This window comes from Dasypus novemcinctus, chromosome 17 (assembly GCF_030445035.2).
Source record: "Dasypus novemcinctus isolate mDasNov1 chromosome 17, mDasNov1.1.hap2, whole genome shotgun sequence".
Lineage (NCBI taxonomy): Eukaryota > Metazoa > Chordata > Mammalia > Cingulata > Dasypodidae > Dasypus > Dasypus novemcinctus.
The window spans coordinates 66,911,583-66,929,136 of NC_080689.1; the positions used below are offsets into that span (position 1 = coordinate 66,911,583).

Genomic DNA, 17,554 nt, shown 5'->3' on the forward strand with positions numbered 1-17,554 from the left:
ATTTTCAAGGTTTATCCATGTTGTAATATGAATCAGTAGTTTCCTCCTTTTTATTACTAACACTCTATTACATAGCTACACCATATTTTGTTTATCCATTTACCAGTTGATGGACATTTGGATTGTTTCACTTTTTTTATAATAGGAATAATGCTATGAGCATTCATATAAAAGTCTTTGTGTGGAAGTATGTTTTCATTTCTCTTGGGTGTATGCCCAGGAGTAGAGTTGCTGGGTCATTTAATAAATTTATGTTTAACTTTTTAAGAACCTACCAGTGTTTTCCAAAGTTACTATACCATTTTATATTCCCACCAGCAATGTTGTGAGCATTCCAGTTTCTTCACATTCTTCTCAATACTTTCTATAGTCCCTCTTTTTTATTGTCATCCTAAGGCATATGAAATGGTATCTCATTATGGTTTTAATTTGCATTTCCCTGATGACTAATGATGTTGAGCATCTCTTCATATTCTTATTAGCCAATTGGCCACTCTTAGATCTTTCAAGAAATATCTCTTCCAGTTTTTTGCCCATTTTTAAATTGGGTCATTTGCTTGCTTATGGAGTTGTAAGAGTTTTCAATACAGGTCTTTCATTAGAAAATAATTGGTGAATATTTTCATCCAGTCTGTGGCTTATCTTTTCCTTTTATGAACAATGTCTATTGAAGTACAAAAGTTTTTTTGTTGTTTTTTTTTTTAAGATTTATATCTTTCTCTCCCCTTTCACCTTCCCTCGCCCCAGTTGTCTGTTCTCTGTGTCTATTTGTTGCATGTTCTTATGTTCACTTCTGTTGTTGTCAGCGGCATGGGAATCGGTGTTTCTATTATTGTTGTTGCATCATCTTGCTGCGTCAGCTCTCTGTGTGTGCAGTGCCATTCCTGGGCAGGCTGCACTTTCTTTCACTCTGGGCAGCTCTACTTACAGGGCACACTCCTTGCACATGGGGCTCCCCTACACGGGGGCACCCCTGTGTGGTATGGCACTCCTTGCACGCATCAGCACTGCGCATGGGCCAGCTGCACACAGGTCAAGGAGGCCCAGGGTTTGAACCATGGACCTCCCATGTGGTAGGTGGACGCCCTAACCACTGGGCCAAGTCCACTTCCCAAAGTCTGCTTTTGAATGTTTTTTTTTTAATAAATTTTGCTTTCTTTCGTGTCTAAGAACTCTTTGCCTACCCAAGGTTACAAAGATATTCTTCTAGATTTTTTTCTAGAATTTTTATAGTTTTAGTTCTTTTATTTAGGTCTATGATCCCTTTCAAATCAGTTGGAATCAGTGGTGTATAAATTCATCTTTTCGTATGTGGATATCCCCATTGTCCTAGCATCATTTGTTGAAGACTCTCCTTTCCCCCATTGAATTGCCTTACCTGTTGAAAATCAATTAACTATAAATGTAAGAGTTTATTTTTGGACTTTGAATTCTGATCCATTTATATGTCTTTCCTAATGCTAATACCACACTATATTAGTCATTGTGGCTTTATCGTAAGTTTTGAAATCAAGAAATGTAAGTCCTCCCATCCTTCCTTTTCATTCTTCTTTTTCAGTTCTGGGTCCTTTGGATTTCCTTATAAGTTGAGGTCAGTTTATAAATTTCTTTTTAAGAGTCTGCTGGAATTTCTTGGAATCTGGAATCTATAGATTAATTTGGGGAGAATGGCCATATTAACAACATTAAGTCTTCCAATCCATATATGTGGATGGTCTGTCATTCATTTAGATCTTTAATTTCTCCCAGCAGTGTTTTATAGTTTTCAGTGTGCAAGCCTTAGCAGTGTACAAATTTATAAAATAAATGTTTTAGATATATTGCAAAGTATGTTATTCTTTTTATATTGTTGTAAGTGGAATTGTCTTAATTTTCAAATTGCTCATTGTTAGAATATAGAAATAGCTCCTTTTTGTATATTTATCTTAGATACTGTGACCTTGCTAAAGTTATTAGTTCTAGTATGTTTTTTTGTAGTCTCCTTCCTATTTTCTACAGACAGGATCATGTCATCTGCAAATAAAAAGTTTTCCATCTTTCTTTCCAGTCAGGGTTCTTTTCTTTTTCTTTTCTTTATATGTAAAAGCAAATACCCACATATATTTTTCACACAGAAAAAATGCTGACACACTGTAATTTTTTACTTATCTTAAAAGTCATTCCATTCCAATACCTAAAGTGCTTTCTTGTCTTTTTTTTTTAAGATTTATTTATTTATTTCTCTCCCCTTCCCCCCCTCCCCCTTCCCCTCCCCCTTCCCCCTCTGTATCCACTTCTATTCTTGTCAGCAGCCTGGGAATCTGTGTCTCTTTTTGTTGCGTCATCTTGATGCAGCTGCATCAGTGTGCGGCGCCACTCCTGGGCAGACTGTACTTTCTTTCGTGCTGGGTGGCTCTCTTTATGGGGCACACGCCTTGTGCGCATCAGCACTGCGTGTGGGCCAGCTCCACATGGGTCGAGGTGGTCCTGGGTCGAGGTGGTCCTGGGTTTGAACTGCGGACCTCTCATATGGTAGGCGGATGCTCTATCCGTTGAGCCAAATCGGCTTCCCGTTTCTCCCTCTTTTACAATTGCAGAAGTTTGTATGGTTGGGTGTTTTTTTGTGAATTGCCAGTCATTTCTGTGCTGCACACTTTGTGTTTGTTTTTGTTTTTGTTTTTTTAACATAACAGTGTCATAGTTTTTGGTTTACAGTTTACAATCTAAATAATTTGTTCTTTCTAACACTTGTATACTTTCATACATACAGCTAATGTCCCTTTTCTAGATGGGAAAACAGAGAGGTTGTAGCTTGCTCAAGTAGAGACAGCTAGTAAAGGGAAGAACTGAGACTGTCTTAGGTCTTTGAATCCAGACCCAGAGCTTTCTCCACTGCATCACAATTGCTGCCTTTCCTATTTCTTAATGCACAGGGCTTGACAATTATCCCTACTAGTTTGATTTGGCCCATCATTCCTTTTATTATTGGGAATCCTGTCAGCTATTCAGGCCCTTCCAGGTGAGCATTATATGTGAATTATCCTGACTTCCATATCTCCAGGACGTTAATATAAAATGTAAAGCAAGCCTAGCCAGAGCTACACCCAGTGCCTGACACACTGGTACTTAAGAAATTGTAAGATGTACTACTCTTTAGAGGCCTCTTTCTGTGTTGACAATAATATTTGGATAAGGTTGGTTCAACCAATTACGGTTCTACCAACTTTTATCATTTAACTCGTATAACTCCATCTCTATCAAAGATGCCTTGAGCAACTTCTGTCATTTGTTCAAATCTAGGTGTCCTCTATTACACATTCTTTTGGTCTTCCAGTCCAAGCAATAGGGAAAATAAGGCTACCCTGAGAGGACTTGTTATACTTTATTGAGCCCTGCCTGAAATTTACTGATCTTTTCTTTCACCTCCAAATGATTACTAATTAAACACATTGTTGATCCATTCTGGAATTTTACAGACCATCAGTGTTAAACATACTAGCTTACAAAGCATACCTTATAGCCACCTTTGTGAAAATCAAAACATTTCCAGTTTCCAGATATCTCATATAGCTACTCTTCCCCAAGATTCTGTTTTAAGTTTCCAGGGCCCTGGAATATAGTTTATCTAGCTCTGGGGAGAAGATGCTCTGTTTCCTCATTTGACTTGGGCTTCACTTCACCTCTACCAAACTTGCTTGAATAGAAAATCTGGCATTTATTCAAAATAAAGATGCTTAGGCTCTTCCCTAGAAGATTCCAATTCAATGTTCTGGGGTAGTGGCCCCCAGGAGATTTTTATGAGCAGGCAAGTTTAAGAAACACTTTTTGGAAGCGGATTTGGCCCAACAGATAGTGCATCCACCTACCACATGGGAGGTCCAAGGTTCAAAACCAGGGCCTCCTACCCATGTGATGAGCTGGCCCACGCACAGTGCTGATGCACGCAGGGAGTGCCGTGCCACACAGGGGTGTCCTGGCATAGGGGAGCCCCATGTGCAAGGAGTGCACCCCGTAAGGAGAGCTGCCCAGCACCAAAGAAAGTGCAACCTGCCCAGGAATGGCACTGCACACACGGAGAGCTGACGCAGCAAAATGACGTAACAAAATGAGACACAGATTCCAGGTGCTGCTGACAGGAATGCAAGGAGACAAAGAACACACAGCAAATGGACACAGTGAGCAGACGATTGGAGAGGGGGAGGAGGAGAGAAATAAATAAATCTTCACACAAAAAAAACACTTTCAAACTATATTTGTTCTGTGTTTGATCATCTTTCGTCATCAACTTTCCATCATCAGCCTCAATGTGTGAACTAGCCCTTCATGGCTCTGCTTGCAATGAAGTAAAAAGGCCTTTGGGGCTCTATGGCTCTTGGGTGTTTGTCTAAGTATCTGAGTCTGATTTTTTTGGAGACTGCTTTCTGCAGCTCATCAGTTTCTTTATTCCCAGCCCTCTTTATCTTTCATTAAAATTATATCCCTGTGTCACATCGAATTTCATTTCAAAGACCCCCATTTGGCTGATCTTTGACTAATACCCTCTTCAGATTTTTTTCTGGGCTGGGAGCACAACCAGCTTTTTTGTCTTATCTTTTTGAAATAGTTCAAGCCCTTATCCAACTACAATAGCATTCTTCTCACTATCACAAACTATATGGTGGAGTGTTCCACATTATCTCAAGCTTCCTAACAACTTCATTTCAACAATTAGAAATTAAAAGGAGCTCTTGGTGACTTGCAAGTTTTCTTATCATGTGGAGAACTATGCCATTGATTGCTGGTTAAGATAACAGGGTTTCTTATTTTTTCAGGTTGAAGAGCATATGATTTCTTCTGACTCTGTTTCATCTTCTGTCAGTAGTTTCTGGAGCCCAAGCCCTACCCTTAGCAGCAAGCAAAATGTGCATATGCTAAACAAGGGTATCCAAGCAGGTGAGTTACTTGAATTTAAACTTCCCCACTGAAATACAGTTAGCTCTTAAACAAATGAAAATATACCCAATCTCACTCATAATAAAGGAAATGAATCTGTTGTGTCAGGCTTAAACATTCTTTTTTTTTTTTTTTTAATTTTTTTATTCATTTTTTTAAAATATTACATTCAAAAAATATGAGGTCCCATTCAACCCCACCGCCCCCACCCCACCACTCCCCCCACAGCAACACTCTCTCCCATCATCATGACACATCCATTGCATTTGGTAAGTATATCTCTGGGCATCGCTGCACCTCATGGTCAGTGGTCCGCATCATAGCCCATACTCTCCCACGTTCCATCCAGTGGGCCCTGGGAGGATCTACAATGTCCGGTAATTATCCCTGAAGCACCACCCAGGACAACTCCAAGTCCCGAAACGCCTCCACATCTCATCTCTTCCTCCCATTCCTTGCACCCAGCAGCCACCATGGCCACTTTTCCCACACCAATGCCACATTTTCTCTGTGAACCTTGGATTAGTTGTGTCCATTGCACATCTATGTCAAGAGGAGGCTTAGATTCCACATGGATACTGGATGCAATCCTCCTGCTTTCAGTTGTAGGCACTCTAAGCTCCATGGTGTGGTGGTCGACATTCTTCAACTCCATGTTAGCTGAGTGGGGTAAGTCCAATAAATCAGAGTGTAGGAGTTGAAGTCTGTTGAGGCTCAGGGCCTGGCTATCATATTGTCAGTCCAGAGATTCAAATCCCCTAGATATATCTTAAACCCCAGCACCAACTACAATTCCAGTAAAGTAGCATGAAAGTCTCATGAAAAGAGATCCCATCTGTGTCCAGCTCCATCACGCAGAAACACCAGCTCCAAAGAAGGGCCAACTGACATGGCAGTGAACCCCATCTGCCATGACCATAGAACCTGTGGGTCTCTTTAGCCCTCAAAAGAACCAATACCTGGGGTTGTATCTACTTTATCTGTCTCTGAGACTCTGCTCAGGTTGTGCATAAGGGCAATCCTTCTGACAAGCTCCAGACTCTTTTTTAGAGACTCATAGCCATATAAACTCATTTCTCCTTTCCATCCCCCTTACATTAGGTCAAACAGCATTTTAAACTCCTGTTATTATATGTAGACAGGGATATTCTGCTGGTCCGCTTTGAACCTTTAATTCAAGGTCATTTTCTAGTTGCATCATCAGCTGGTACTTGGTAGTGATCCCTCGGTGCCAGGAGAATCATCCCTGGGTGTCATGTCCCACGCTGTGGGGAATGCATTGCATTTACATGCTGAGTTTGGCTTCGAGACTGGCCACATTTGAGTAACATGAAGGCTGTCAGGAGGAAACTCCTAGGCACAGTGCTGCTCTAGGCCTTGTTCTTATTTCAGGCGTATAGGCTCACAAGCATAGTCATTAGTATCAGGGGCTCACTGTTGGACCCTCCTTCCTTCCTGGTCCTTACCGTTGCACCTGGGGGACTACCACTGCTCCCCTAGGGACCACGACAGCAGGCTTAAACATTCTTAATAATCCTTAGAAGGATTATTAAAATGCCGTTTTTCACCTACCAGATTAACAAAATCCCAGTGTGATACCACATTTGTGGGCAAGAGTCTGGGGAAAAGGGTACTCATACACTCTAGTGGGAGTTTGGCTCACTGCAGCCCCTGAAAGGCAGTTTGGCAAAGTTACTTTGACCCAGCATTTTTACTTTTGGAGTTTAACCTTTTGATATTCTATGCTTATATGGAATTTAACCTACATACGGATATTTGCTTCTGTGCAAAATGATTAATGTACAAAGTAAACCATTGTAGTATTGTTTGTCATAGCAAAAGACTGAAACCAGTTTAGATGTCCATCAATAGCTGAGTTGTTAAATAAATTATTGTACCTCCATATAATGAAATCCTACATAGAAAGAGGAAGCTTTCTCTGTAATAATACAGAAATATCTCCAAGATAAACAATTTAGGAAAAAAAGCAAAGGACAAAACAATGTGCTTAGAATGCTACTAAACATAGTTTAAAAATTAAAAGAGGAAAGAGAATTACTTGAATATGCAAAAAAAATTTATCTGGAATCATTTGGGGTTGTAAATTGAGCAAATAGAGAACAGAGTTGGGTAGGTGACTTTTCACTTCCTGCTGGTCTGTATTTTTTTTATTTCATAATGGTAAACAAGTAAATGTTCCCCTTAATTTTTTTCCCCTCAAGTCCTCTCTTTACTTCTGTCAACCTCTTCCTTACCTGGACTATAAGCATTGACTCATATTAGAACTGAGAACTTTTTACCTATGTTAATTCTTCTTTCCCTTTAATGTCTAATAAAAATGAATGACCTGGAAATAAAAACTCTTTGGTGGTCTGCCTTCTCCTCACCTTGTCTGCTTTGCTGAGTACCCTTTGTGTGATCTCCAACTGCCTTTTATCCCCTTATAAGTCAAGTTTTGAAAGAGGTTAGAAGCATGGACATAAGTTAAGGCTTTTTGCTGTAGGACACAGGATACTGATGAGAGGTATGCTCTAACCCACTCAGCCTAAGACCACCCAGGAACAAACCTGTAGTCAGACAAAGGTTTATTGACTCTTTGGAACAAGGGCAACCACAAAAAGAACTATGGAGCATCTCACCAAACAAAGGAAAAGATAGTAGAAGATATTGAAGACGGAGTCAGCTAAGTGAAATTTAAATGAAACAGTGCTGTGATAGTCTCAGAGCACAGTAGGGCTGTGTGTAAAGAGGTCAACATCATGTCTAACTATGAAGTAGACCCACCTTCCTTTTTCCTTGTAACAAATAAGATAAATATGGGGAAGCAGATGTGGCTCAAGCAATTGAGCTCCTGCCGACCACATGGGAGGTCCTGGGTTTGGTTCCTGGTGCCTCCTGGAGAAGACGAGCAAGACAGTTAGCTGGTATGACAGGCAGGTACGGTGAGCTGACACAACAAGATGATGCAACAAGGAGACACTAAAAGGAAAGGCAATGAGAGATAAAATAAAGCAGGGAGCTGAGGTGGCTCAAGTGATTGAGTGCCTCTTTCCCACTTGGGAGGTCCCAGGTTTGGTTCCTGGTGCCTCCTAAAGAGAAGAAGAGCAGAGAGCACACAGCAAATGGACAGAAAGAGCAGACAAATGAGCACAAAACAAGGGGGAAATAAATGAATAAATCCCCCCCCCCCCAAAATTAAGGTTTAAAAAAATGGAAAAAAAAAAGATAATATGAAATGTTGCATCTCAAATTCTCTTACGTTAGCTCTACACCTGGGTTGTAAAAGTGTTAAGGTGACTTAGATCCTCTAGAAAAGAGTAGAATGTTTCACTCTTACTGATATAATTTCAAATAGCAAACTTTCTGATTATCAATTTAGAGAACTAGGATTTTCAGTGAGTAAGGAAGCAGTCACTCAGAGAAGGATGATGATATGTTCTCAGTTGTAGTATGCCTTGAGAAAAATCTTTCTTCCTGTTAACTTTGCAGCTGGCTTTATCTATATCTGTTCTCCCAGCCGATAAATGGCAGGGAAGATGTTTATAGTCCCAACTGCCATGACAGATGGCCCTTCTTTGGAGCTGGTGTTTCTGCGTGATGGAAATGGACTCAGAGGGGATCTCTTTTCACAAGACTTGCATGCTACTTTATTGGAATTGTAGTTGGTGCTGGGTTTAAGATATATGTAGGGGATTTGAATCTCTGGACTGATAATATGACACCCAGGCCCAGAGCCTCAACAGACTTCAGCTCCTACACTTTGACTTATTGGACTTACTCCACTCAGCTAACATGGAGTTGAAGAAGGTCAACCACCACAACATGGAGCCTAGAGTGTCTACAACTAGAAGCGGGAAGAGTGCATCCAGTACCCATGTGCAATCTAAGCCCTCACTTGACATAGGTGTGCAATGGACACAACCAATCCAATGTCCACAGAGAAAATGTGGAATGGGTGTGGGAACGGTAGCCATGGGGGCTGCTGGGTGTGGGGAACGGGAGGAAGAGATGAGATGTGGAGGCGTTTTCGGGACGTGGAGTTGTCCTGGATAGTGCTTCACGGACAATTACGGGACACTGTAGATCCCCCCAGGGCCCACTGGATGGAACGTGAGAGAGTCTGGGCTATGATGTGGACCATTGACTATGGGGTGCAGTGATGCTCAGAGATGAACTTACCAGGTGCAATGGATGTATCACGATGATGGGAGAGAGTGTTGCTGTGGGGGGAGTGGGGGGCGGGGGCGGTGGGGTTGAATGGGACCTCATATATTTTTTTTAATGTAATTTAAAAAAATAATAATAAATATTAAAAAAAAACAAAAAAACAAAAAAAAAAAGATAGTTTTTACTTTCTCAGGTGCCAGGGCTCTTGGGTTTTGAATTGAATTGAGATATTCTGCTACAGATGTGCCCCCTGCCAGGCAATGATGGTGTCAGATTTGTGTTCAGAAGTACTGGGAGACCACACGAGTTATCCTGATCATGCACGCGGTTCCATTTTTTATGTGATTCTCCTAGGTCTTAGAGTTGTAAACATTCCAGTGGTATTTCTATACTGATTAATCTGATAGTCAGCAAATCTCAGAACATCTACTCTTAACTCATATTAAGGAAAATATCATTCACGGATCACTCTCTGTTTGATAATCAGACAAGTGGTTCATACCCTTGGCTACAAATGAGAATCCAGATGCTTTAAAACAAATTCTTTAAATGTCTGAGCCATAGCCTAGACTGATTAAATCAGAATCTATAGATGTGAGAGCTGGATATTAGTATTTTTCAAAGGCTTCCATATGATTGTAAGGTGCAGCCACCAATACACTGCTTGTTCCCTCCCTCATTCTGCTTCTCCCTCCCCTCCCTTTTCTTCTCCCCTCCTCCCTCTGTGCTCTCTCACTCTATCTCTTCCTGCCCCACGGAGGCAGTAGCCTTTGATTCTGAAGCATTAAAAAGTTTTCCCTTACTGACTTGAATAAATCTGCCTGCTAAGCCTCAAGATTGCTCACAGAAACATCTGTGATCTTTCCCCTCAGGTAACTTGGAGATTGTGAATGGTGCCAAAAAACATACTCGAGATGTTGGAATGACTTTCCCAACTCCAAGTTCTAGTGAAGCTAGATTAGAGGAAGACAGTGATGTGAATTCTTCTCGGTCAGAAGGAAAAAATGAAGAGAAGAAGATCCTTACCATTTATCTGAGAGACAAAAAATTAAAGAAGAACAAGCCAAATTCCTATGAAGGTCGGTTTTGAATTTCTGGTTCTGCAGCAGAAAAACCAATGAATTTCAAGTCTCGTGCAATACTAACATTCTTTGTTAAGAATGACTCTGTGTTGACCCCAACACCACCTAATCCCCATCCACCATCTTGACAAATTGTCACAGTATCTAACAGTACAATTACAGAATCATACATGCACTTAGGCCAAATTCAAGGGTGTCTTGGTGACCTTTGGCAGGTGGTTTCCACAAGGGCATTTATTATGTGCATGTCTCTGCTGAGAACTGTGTTGGCTATGAAAAACAAAGTCTGGTTTTTTTTTTTTTTCCTTTTCCAAAAATGTTTCCTGTAGGAGTTTCATGGTTTATTCCTGTTGAAAATTTGAAGTCTGGATATAAGAAGGAAAACCTGCTTTGTGGCCCTGGTGTCTCCTGGTTTGAACCAATAACCAACACCAAACCCTGGCGGGAGCCACTACGGGAAAAGAACTGGCAAGGACAGCAAATGGATAGTCAGGGGTCCCTAGCAGGTCCAGGCAGAGATTTTGACAAGGTTCCACTGAGACCGTTTGTGAGAGCAAGCCTACAGGTACAGTGACATTGAGTTAGAAAATTTTAGCCGTACGCTTGGTGTGGGGGGAGGGAGAGGCAAGACAAGAGTTAAATCTGTGACTTGGCAATCTGAGAGACAGGCATACAGTGACCCTTCTTCCTAGGTCAATACCTATTTTCATTATAGGAGGGCTTGGTTTCTCATCATTATCAGAGGCTGCTTATTGTTAACCATTCTGAATCAAACTCAGTATCTGGCAACAAAGCAGTGGAGGGGAGTGTGTTACGACACAGTACCTGCGTGTTGCATGCTTCAGTGGTTTTATGCTTGTGGCAGCCTTGTATACATAATTCCCATTCCTGCTTAAACCCAGGATTTAAGAGACACCAAGTTCCTTTTTTACATTTTCCTTGGAGAATAAAGAAGGTGTTCTTTAATGATATATTCGTGTAAAGGGAAATTAAAATTAGCACAATGGGCTGAGCTCTAGCCCGTTGATATTGGGTGGGGAGGGGTTTGTGATTGTCACAGTCTTCATTTCTTGGCTTATTCCAAAGGCATTTCTTTGCTCCCCTTGATTTCCCTGCAGGATCTCTTCCCCACAGAGAATTGTTAGAGGATATTTAGATCTAGACATTTTCTGCACTATAGCAACAAGCTTTAGAACAGGCTGTATCATTAATGTGAGGTCGAGGGCTCTTTCTCTTCCTTAGGAGTCACTTCAGTTTCATAGACCTGACTTCATCTTCCGCTCTGGGGAGCGGATAAAGCGCCTCAAGTTAATAGTCCAGGAGAGGAAGCTACAGAATGTGCTACAGAGTGAGCGGGATGCACTGTTCAACACTGCGAGAGAATGGCAGGGCTGTCAGAATCCTGTGCATCCTCCACATGTGCGAGGTACACCCCACTTGTTCTCTTTCCTGCCCCTGGAGTGAAAAAGCAGGTCTGCTTCTGTGCTATCCAGCACCACTAAATGCCAGGCCAGCTAAGTGGACAGAAGTAACTTTTTGCTTATTGAGACTCAAACCACCTTGAGCACCTGCCCAACTTAGCTCTCGGCACTTTGGCAATCAGAGTGAACCCAGTTACCCTAGTTCTCTTACTGCGGTTTAAAATCAGGAGTGTGCAGTGAAAAGGGCTTTTTTATAGACCAGCTCTGTGTTTGTGAGCAAGTTGGTTCCAAAATATAATGCTTATTTCTTTAAAGAGGGGGCTAATTCCAGCCTTGCTTATCTCACAGGTTGGTGGTGAGGATGATGATGATGATGATGATGATGATAGGCGATAACAACAACAAACACTTAATTAGCCCTTACATCTTGCCCAGACGCTATTCTCATTTCATCCTCACACTCTGAGGTATAGGTACTGTTAATATACTAGTTTGACAGATAAGAAAACTGAGACACAGAGAGATTAAGAACCTCACCTAAGACTTCACACCTAATAAGTGAAAGAGCTGGGATTTGAAAACAAGTACACTCTGCCAAGATAGCAATAATATGTACAAAAGCTGTGAAAACTGCAATGTTCATGAAACAACCTTACCTATGAACTGTTCAGTTCTCCATTCACGCATTCACATTATCTGTTATGTGCCACAGACTGTGTGTCTTCAGAAGCCTGAGGCTGCTGTCACAGTCACTGCCGTCTAACCCTGGCTTGGCCATTGCTCACCACCAAGTCCTAGCAGCTGCCTCTCATAGCTCTGCAAAGAAGGAGAAGTGGAGACCATTTTGAATACTAAACCCTTCCTTATTAAGTCACTATCCACTGAAAATCCCTTCTTCTTAGGCTTCCTGGCTGGCCAGAAGAACAGACCTGTTGGAAAGAAGGAAATGATTCAGAGGTCTAAACGGTAAGACCAAAAAGAAAGAGAGTAAGTATAAAAGTATAAATCAAACCACCGAGTGCTCAGGGGCTTTGGTTTTTCCCTCATTGCCCAGGATAAATGCTCTTTGCTTTAGTAAATGCATTGTGAGAAAATGAGTTGTAAAAGTTGTTTCTCACTTATGGCACTAAAAAAGTTAGCAGATCGTGGTTTGAATGACTTATCTACACATGCTACAAAGAATCCTCACTAATTTGGATGCATCAATCTAGCTCATCTTAATTAGAAAACTAAATATAAGTAAATATAAATAAAGAATATTTTGAAGTAAAATTAAATATTTACTTTGGGGCCATACCCTTTGACTTAGGAATCGCATTTCTAGAAATTTATGTAATAGAAAGAGAAAAAATGGAATGCTTTCCAAGATACATTAAGTTAAGCTTTTGAAAAAAATCAAGTTTCAAGAATGTGGGTACACTGCTACCATCTGTGACCTTTTAAAAAGTGTATATTCATGCTTCTATATATAGTTTTATATGCATAGAATATCTCTGGAAAGATTACCAAAAAACTGGTAATAGTGGTTGCCTTTGGAAAAAAGAACTGAGATAGGAGAAAGACTGATTTTTTACTCTTTTATAGTTTTTGCATTTTGTACCATTCCTGTGTTAGCTACTCATTAATCAATCAATTGATTAGTTAATCAGAATTATACATATTTGATCATGAGAATGCCATGGTTACCTTTTAGGTATTCATTGGAGGCTTTAATAAGAACAGTTTTATAGACACCATACTGCTTCTGAAGTAATGGTCCTTGAAAATAATTTATCTTAGTGATGCAAGCATTCCTCTTGAACTCTTGCTTTTATTCTCCATTTAGTAAACCTTTTCCTTATTGGTAATCCAAAGGGATGCTTTAATCCATTGGTTCTCAAAGTATGGTCCATGGACCTCTGGAGGTCGCTGAGACCCTTCTAGGGAATTTGCAAGGTCAAAACTAGTTTCTGAATAATACTAAGTATTAATAATAATATTAATACTAATATTAATAATACTAAATGCATTTCTCCCTGCATTGACATTTGTACTGATGTTTGCAAAGCAGTGATTGGGGGGCACAGGGGATAAAACTTCTGGTGCTTTAGCACTCACTTGTCAAGATATTGACACCAAACTGTATATGTCTAGTAGGCCTGTATTCTTCACAGCTATGTACTAAGAGTGTAAAACAGAATCTATAATCTAACCTAAGAATGTCCTTGATAGTTTAGGAGGATATAGACATTGGATAAAAGATCCATTCAAAGTACAAGATAGACTGATAAATTTTTATGTTAACAGAAGACAAATTTGATTGATAGGGGTTCAGATTCCACATTGACACTAACTTTTAAGAAACTACCATTTGTCAATTTTGGGGTAATATCAAAGATGATGATCAACATTATCTGAAAAGATATTAATATAGTAGTCTGGGGACGTTAATGTTCATTGGAAGACAGCTAGAGAATAATCTAGGGACTTTATAACAGTGATTTTGGTGGTAGATGAGGATTGTGGTTAATAATATAAATACAAGAATGTTCCTCTATTATAAAGTGTTTAAAAAATACTCCCATCTCTTCCAATTGCGTATCTGTATAAGCTGAATTTATGTAATGTATTCTTTAACCTGAAAAACATTTAACAACAGAAATAATATAGAAGCAGATATAAAAATCCATCTCTCCTGTATAACACAGTGAATCCTAGTATAGATGATTGTAGTTAATAGTGCAAATGTAAAAATGTTCTTTGAGGAACTGAAAACAAAAGTTTAAAAAGATTAAAAATCTAGCTCTCTTCTGGTAAACCAGGCATTAAAAAAATTTGCAAAAAATGTAAAGCAGTGCCATTCTTCTTACTAAAATTATTTTTCTTTGAGAAAATATACTTTTTCATTTAAAAAATTAAGTTACTTATGTTAGCATGTATTAGCTTATTGTTATCTTTAATTAAGAATTAGATCATTTAAATTTTATGTTTCCCTCCTAATATAGTAAATATCAATAGATAAAATTCACATTTGAGTCCTCAATTTTTAAAAGTGTCAAAGGGTTCTGATTCCAAAAATATTAAGAACCATTGCTTTCTTTATTCTAACCCTGCCACAAAATATAATTAGAGGAAGTCATGCAATATTCATTGAGTGGCACCTAATTACACTCACCTGAACAAGTGGAGTCTTCCTGTAAGGAACTATGAAGCTTGCCTACAGGAAGACAGGCAGGGGCATAATTGTATAAATGCTTTAAAATATAAATATACTTGTAGGAATAGATTTAAGTACCCATCTTCTGGGGAAAAGACTCGAGTTTTAAACTGATACATATTAGAATGCTTTGTTATATCTGGTGTGGGCCCCCCCTTCAAGGAAGTGAGCCATTTCCATCTGAGACTCATATAGTTGAACGGGATCCTAGAGATCATCTCATCCACTCCTAGTTTTTAGGAAATTGCAACCCAGAGGGGAGAAGTCATCCAGCAAGTTAGAGCTAAGCAGGGGTTAGAACCAGGTCTTTGGGCTCCTCATCTAGTATTCTTCCAATTGTACCATGTCTCCACATCTGTACTTCTGAAGCTCTGTGTTACTTATCAGCTTTTCTTATCACCTACTCGTACCAAAGATGTTTACAGACTACTGAAAAGAGAGGATTTGGAGAAGACAAAACTTGACTTATCTAGAAGCATTTCTCCAAGAGTGTCCTTCAAGAGAAGATATTTCATTATAATTTCTTAATACATGGATTTGAGTATATGAGGGATAAAATATATTGACTCCAGACCACAAGCAGATGGGCAGACAGGAAACTGTAATAATATGTAATAAGTGCTTTCAAGGAACCTTTTTTTTAAAATATAAGTTCTGGCTACTCTGATTAGCCTGGCTCCCTGCTTTCCTGCCCTAGAATACAAAAATTTTTTTGCCTAACAAGCATATTTTTCTCTTCATACTGCATCTTCTTAGAATAACTCTTCTTTTCCAGAGCTTTTGTTATCCCCTCTCCAACATCTACTTTTAAAAATGTACGTTTGTTTCTCTTTGGTCTCTTTTCTGGCCTCCACTTTTGTGTTTCCAATTTTTAATCATTTCCACTGTGTCCAAGATAGAATTCCCCATTCCCTACTCGCACACATGCAGGGGCCACCATGCACCCAGCCAGGAGGCTGGGATGGGGTCACCTCCTCGTGCCTCACTGCTCACCACACGCACCGCCAGCCAGCACCCGCACATGTGGAAGCCACTTTCCTCACTTCTGCGCTCAAAGTCCTGCTTCTCATCTTCACCTTCTCTAGTATGTTTTCCATAGAGCCTCTGCATTATTTTCAATGATTTTTTTTCAGATCATAGAAAAATTTGGAAAACAGAAAAGTAGAAAGAAAGGAAATATCACACATAATCCTTCTTTCTAAATGTAACTAACTAATTTTGTTTCCGTCAGGAGTGTGGGGGTTGTTGCAGAGATCTATATTAACATATACTTTTTCTTTTTTTCAAACTGTGGATTGGACTGTATTTATAGATTTGTATTTTGCTTTATTTTTCTCAACATTATATTATGAACATTTTCCCATGCTCTCAAAAATTCCTTGAAAGTATCTTTTTTATGCTTTGTAATAATTCCATTATTACAGTTAGATGCTTCCAATCTAACTGTTCTTTTGTTGGATATTTAGATTATTTCTAATTAGATATCCTTATAAAATGCACATATGATCATGTCCCTTCCAACTTAAAATCAGAGGCACCCATTCCCTGACAGGACAGTCCAAGTTTTTCATCTGGCTGTGAAACCCTCCAGAGCCCCCTGCCGCCCTCTCCCCCCCACTGCCCACCTATTTCTCTCCACTCCTCTCTTGTAAGCTGTGACTTCATTCTCACTTTTCCCTAAATCAAGTGCTGTGCCCCTTCTCCTTTCTCCTCCCATTCCCTCCCTGCTCCTAACTACTCCTCAGGACCCAGTTCAAGCCTATATCTCCTGGCTCTGTTCCCTGACCCTCCTCCAGTCAGAATAAGTTGTTTCTTCTCCAACAAATGTAGCATTTTCTCCAAAGACCATTTTAGTACTTTCCTTCCCATTATTTTTCCTTGCACTTAAAAACACAATAGTATTACATGTTCATTATCTGATATTGAAACAATGCATCTCTACATATAGGGTAAAAACAGAAGTTCACCTCTGCCCCCTTTATCTCACTTTTCTCCCAGAAGTAACCACTATTAGCAGGATTTTGTAATGTTGTTTATCCATCCCTCCTTCTAGATCATGACACCCCAGGCCAAGGACCTTTGTGTCCCAAGGTCAGCACAAAGCTGGGTGCACCCCAGGGTCCAGGGCGCCTCTGCCGAGGCCACGAGTGCCTCATGTTGGCTGAGCGTGGGGAGCGTGAGGAAAAGCGCTAATGAGCGGGGCTGTGCCTCCAAACCCCCGTAACCTCCCGCTTTCTCTCTTCCCACCTAAGCATTTATGAGCAGCTTCCAGAAGTGCAGAAAAAGAGAGAAGAAGAGAAGAGGAGATCAGAATATAAGTCAAACTGGCTGCGAGCCCAGCTGTATAAAAAGGTCAGTCGATCCTCTGTCTAGAGCAGGATTGATCAAGCTTATGAAGGGAAAGAGAAACAGAGAAACACCTCTGACCTGTCTGAGCACTCATTCAGATTTCATCAAGTCTTTGGAATAAACACAAGCTTGCAGTGTCTTATAGCACTGCTTACATTTGGAAAATAATGGTGCCCGTGATTAGATTTCAAATCAGAGCCCCTCAGCTATAAGAGCCATGCTTTTTCTCAGACCCCTCAGTCTTAATTATGTAAGGTATCTTCCATACATACATTTGGAATGAAACCAAATTTTATACTTAGGGGTCCATTTAGATATCATGGTGGAAATGTCCAAATCTACCAGAATTGTTAGGTTTTCATTCTGGATTTCTAAATGATGATTTTGTGCCCCTTTTGGGTGAAATCATCCTCTACCTCCAGAGCTTT

At 40.0% G+C, this 17,554-nt stretch overlaps 1 protein-coding gene across 5 annotated transcripts in view; it reads left to right on the top strand.

The window, feature by feature from the left end:
* Nucleotides 1–17,554, top strand: part of ALMS1 (ALMS1 centrosome and basal body associated protein) — a 315,125-nt gene that overhangs the window by 296,583 nt on the left and 988 nt on the right. For all 5 annotated transcript variants that reach the window (XR_011646196.1, XM_058278920.1, XM_058278919.1 and 2 more), the window contains 6 exons: nucleotides 4,791–4,911; nucleotides 9,951–10,157; nucleotides 10,490–10,725; nucleotides 11,403–11,586; nucleotides 12,484–12,547; nucleotides 17,030–17,129. Coding sequence is in view for 4 of the 5 variants with exons in the window: in XM_058278920.1 (XP_058134903.1) it covers nucleotides 4,791–4,911; nucleotides 9,951–10,157; nucleotides 10,490–10,725; nucleotides 11,403–11,586; nucleotides 12,484–12,547; nucleotides 17,030–17,129 (912 nt within the window). In the remaining variant the exon portion in view is untranslated. The remainder of the gene's footprint in view (nucleotides 1–4,790; nucleotides 4,912–9,950; nucleotides 10,158–10,489; nucleotides 10,726–11,402; nucleotides 11,587–12,483; nucleotides 12,548–17,029; nucleotides 17,130–17,554) is intronic.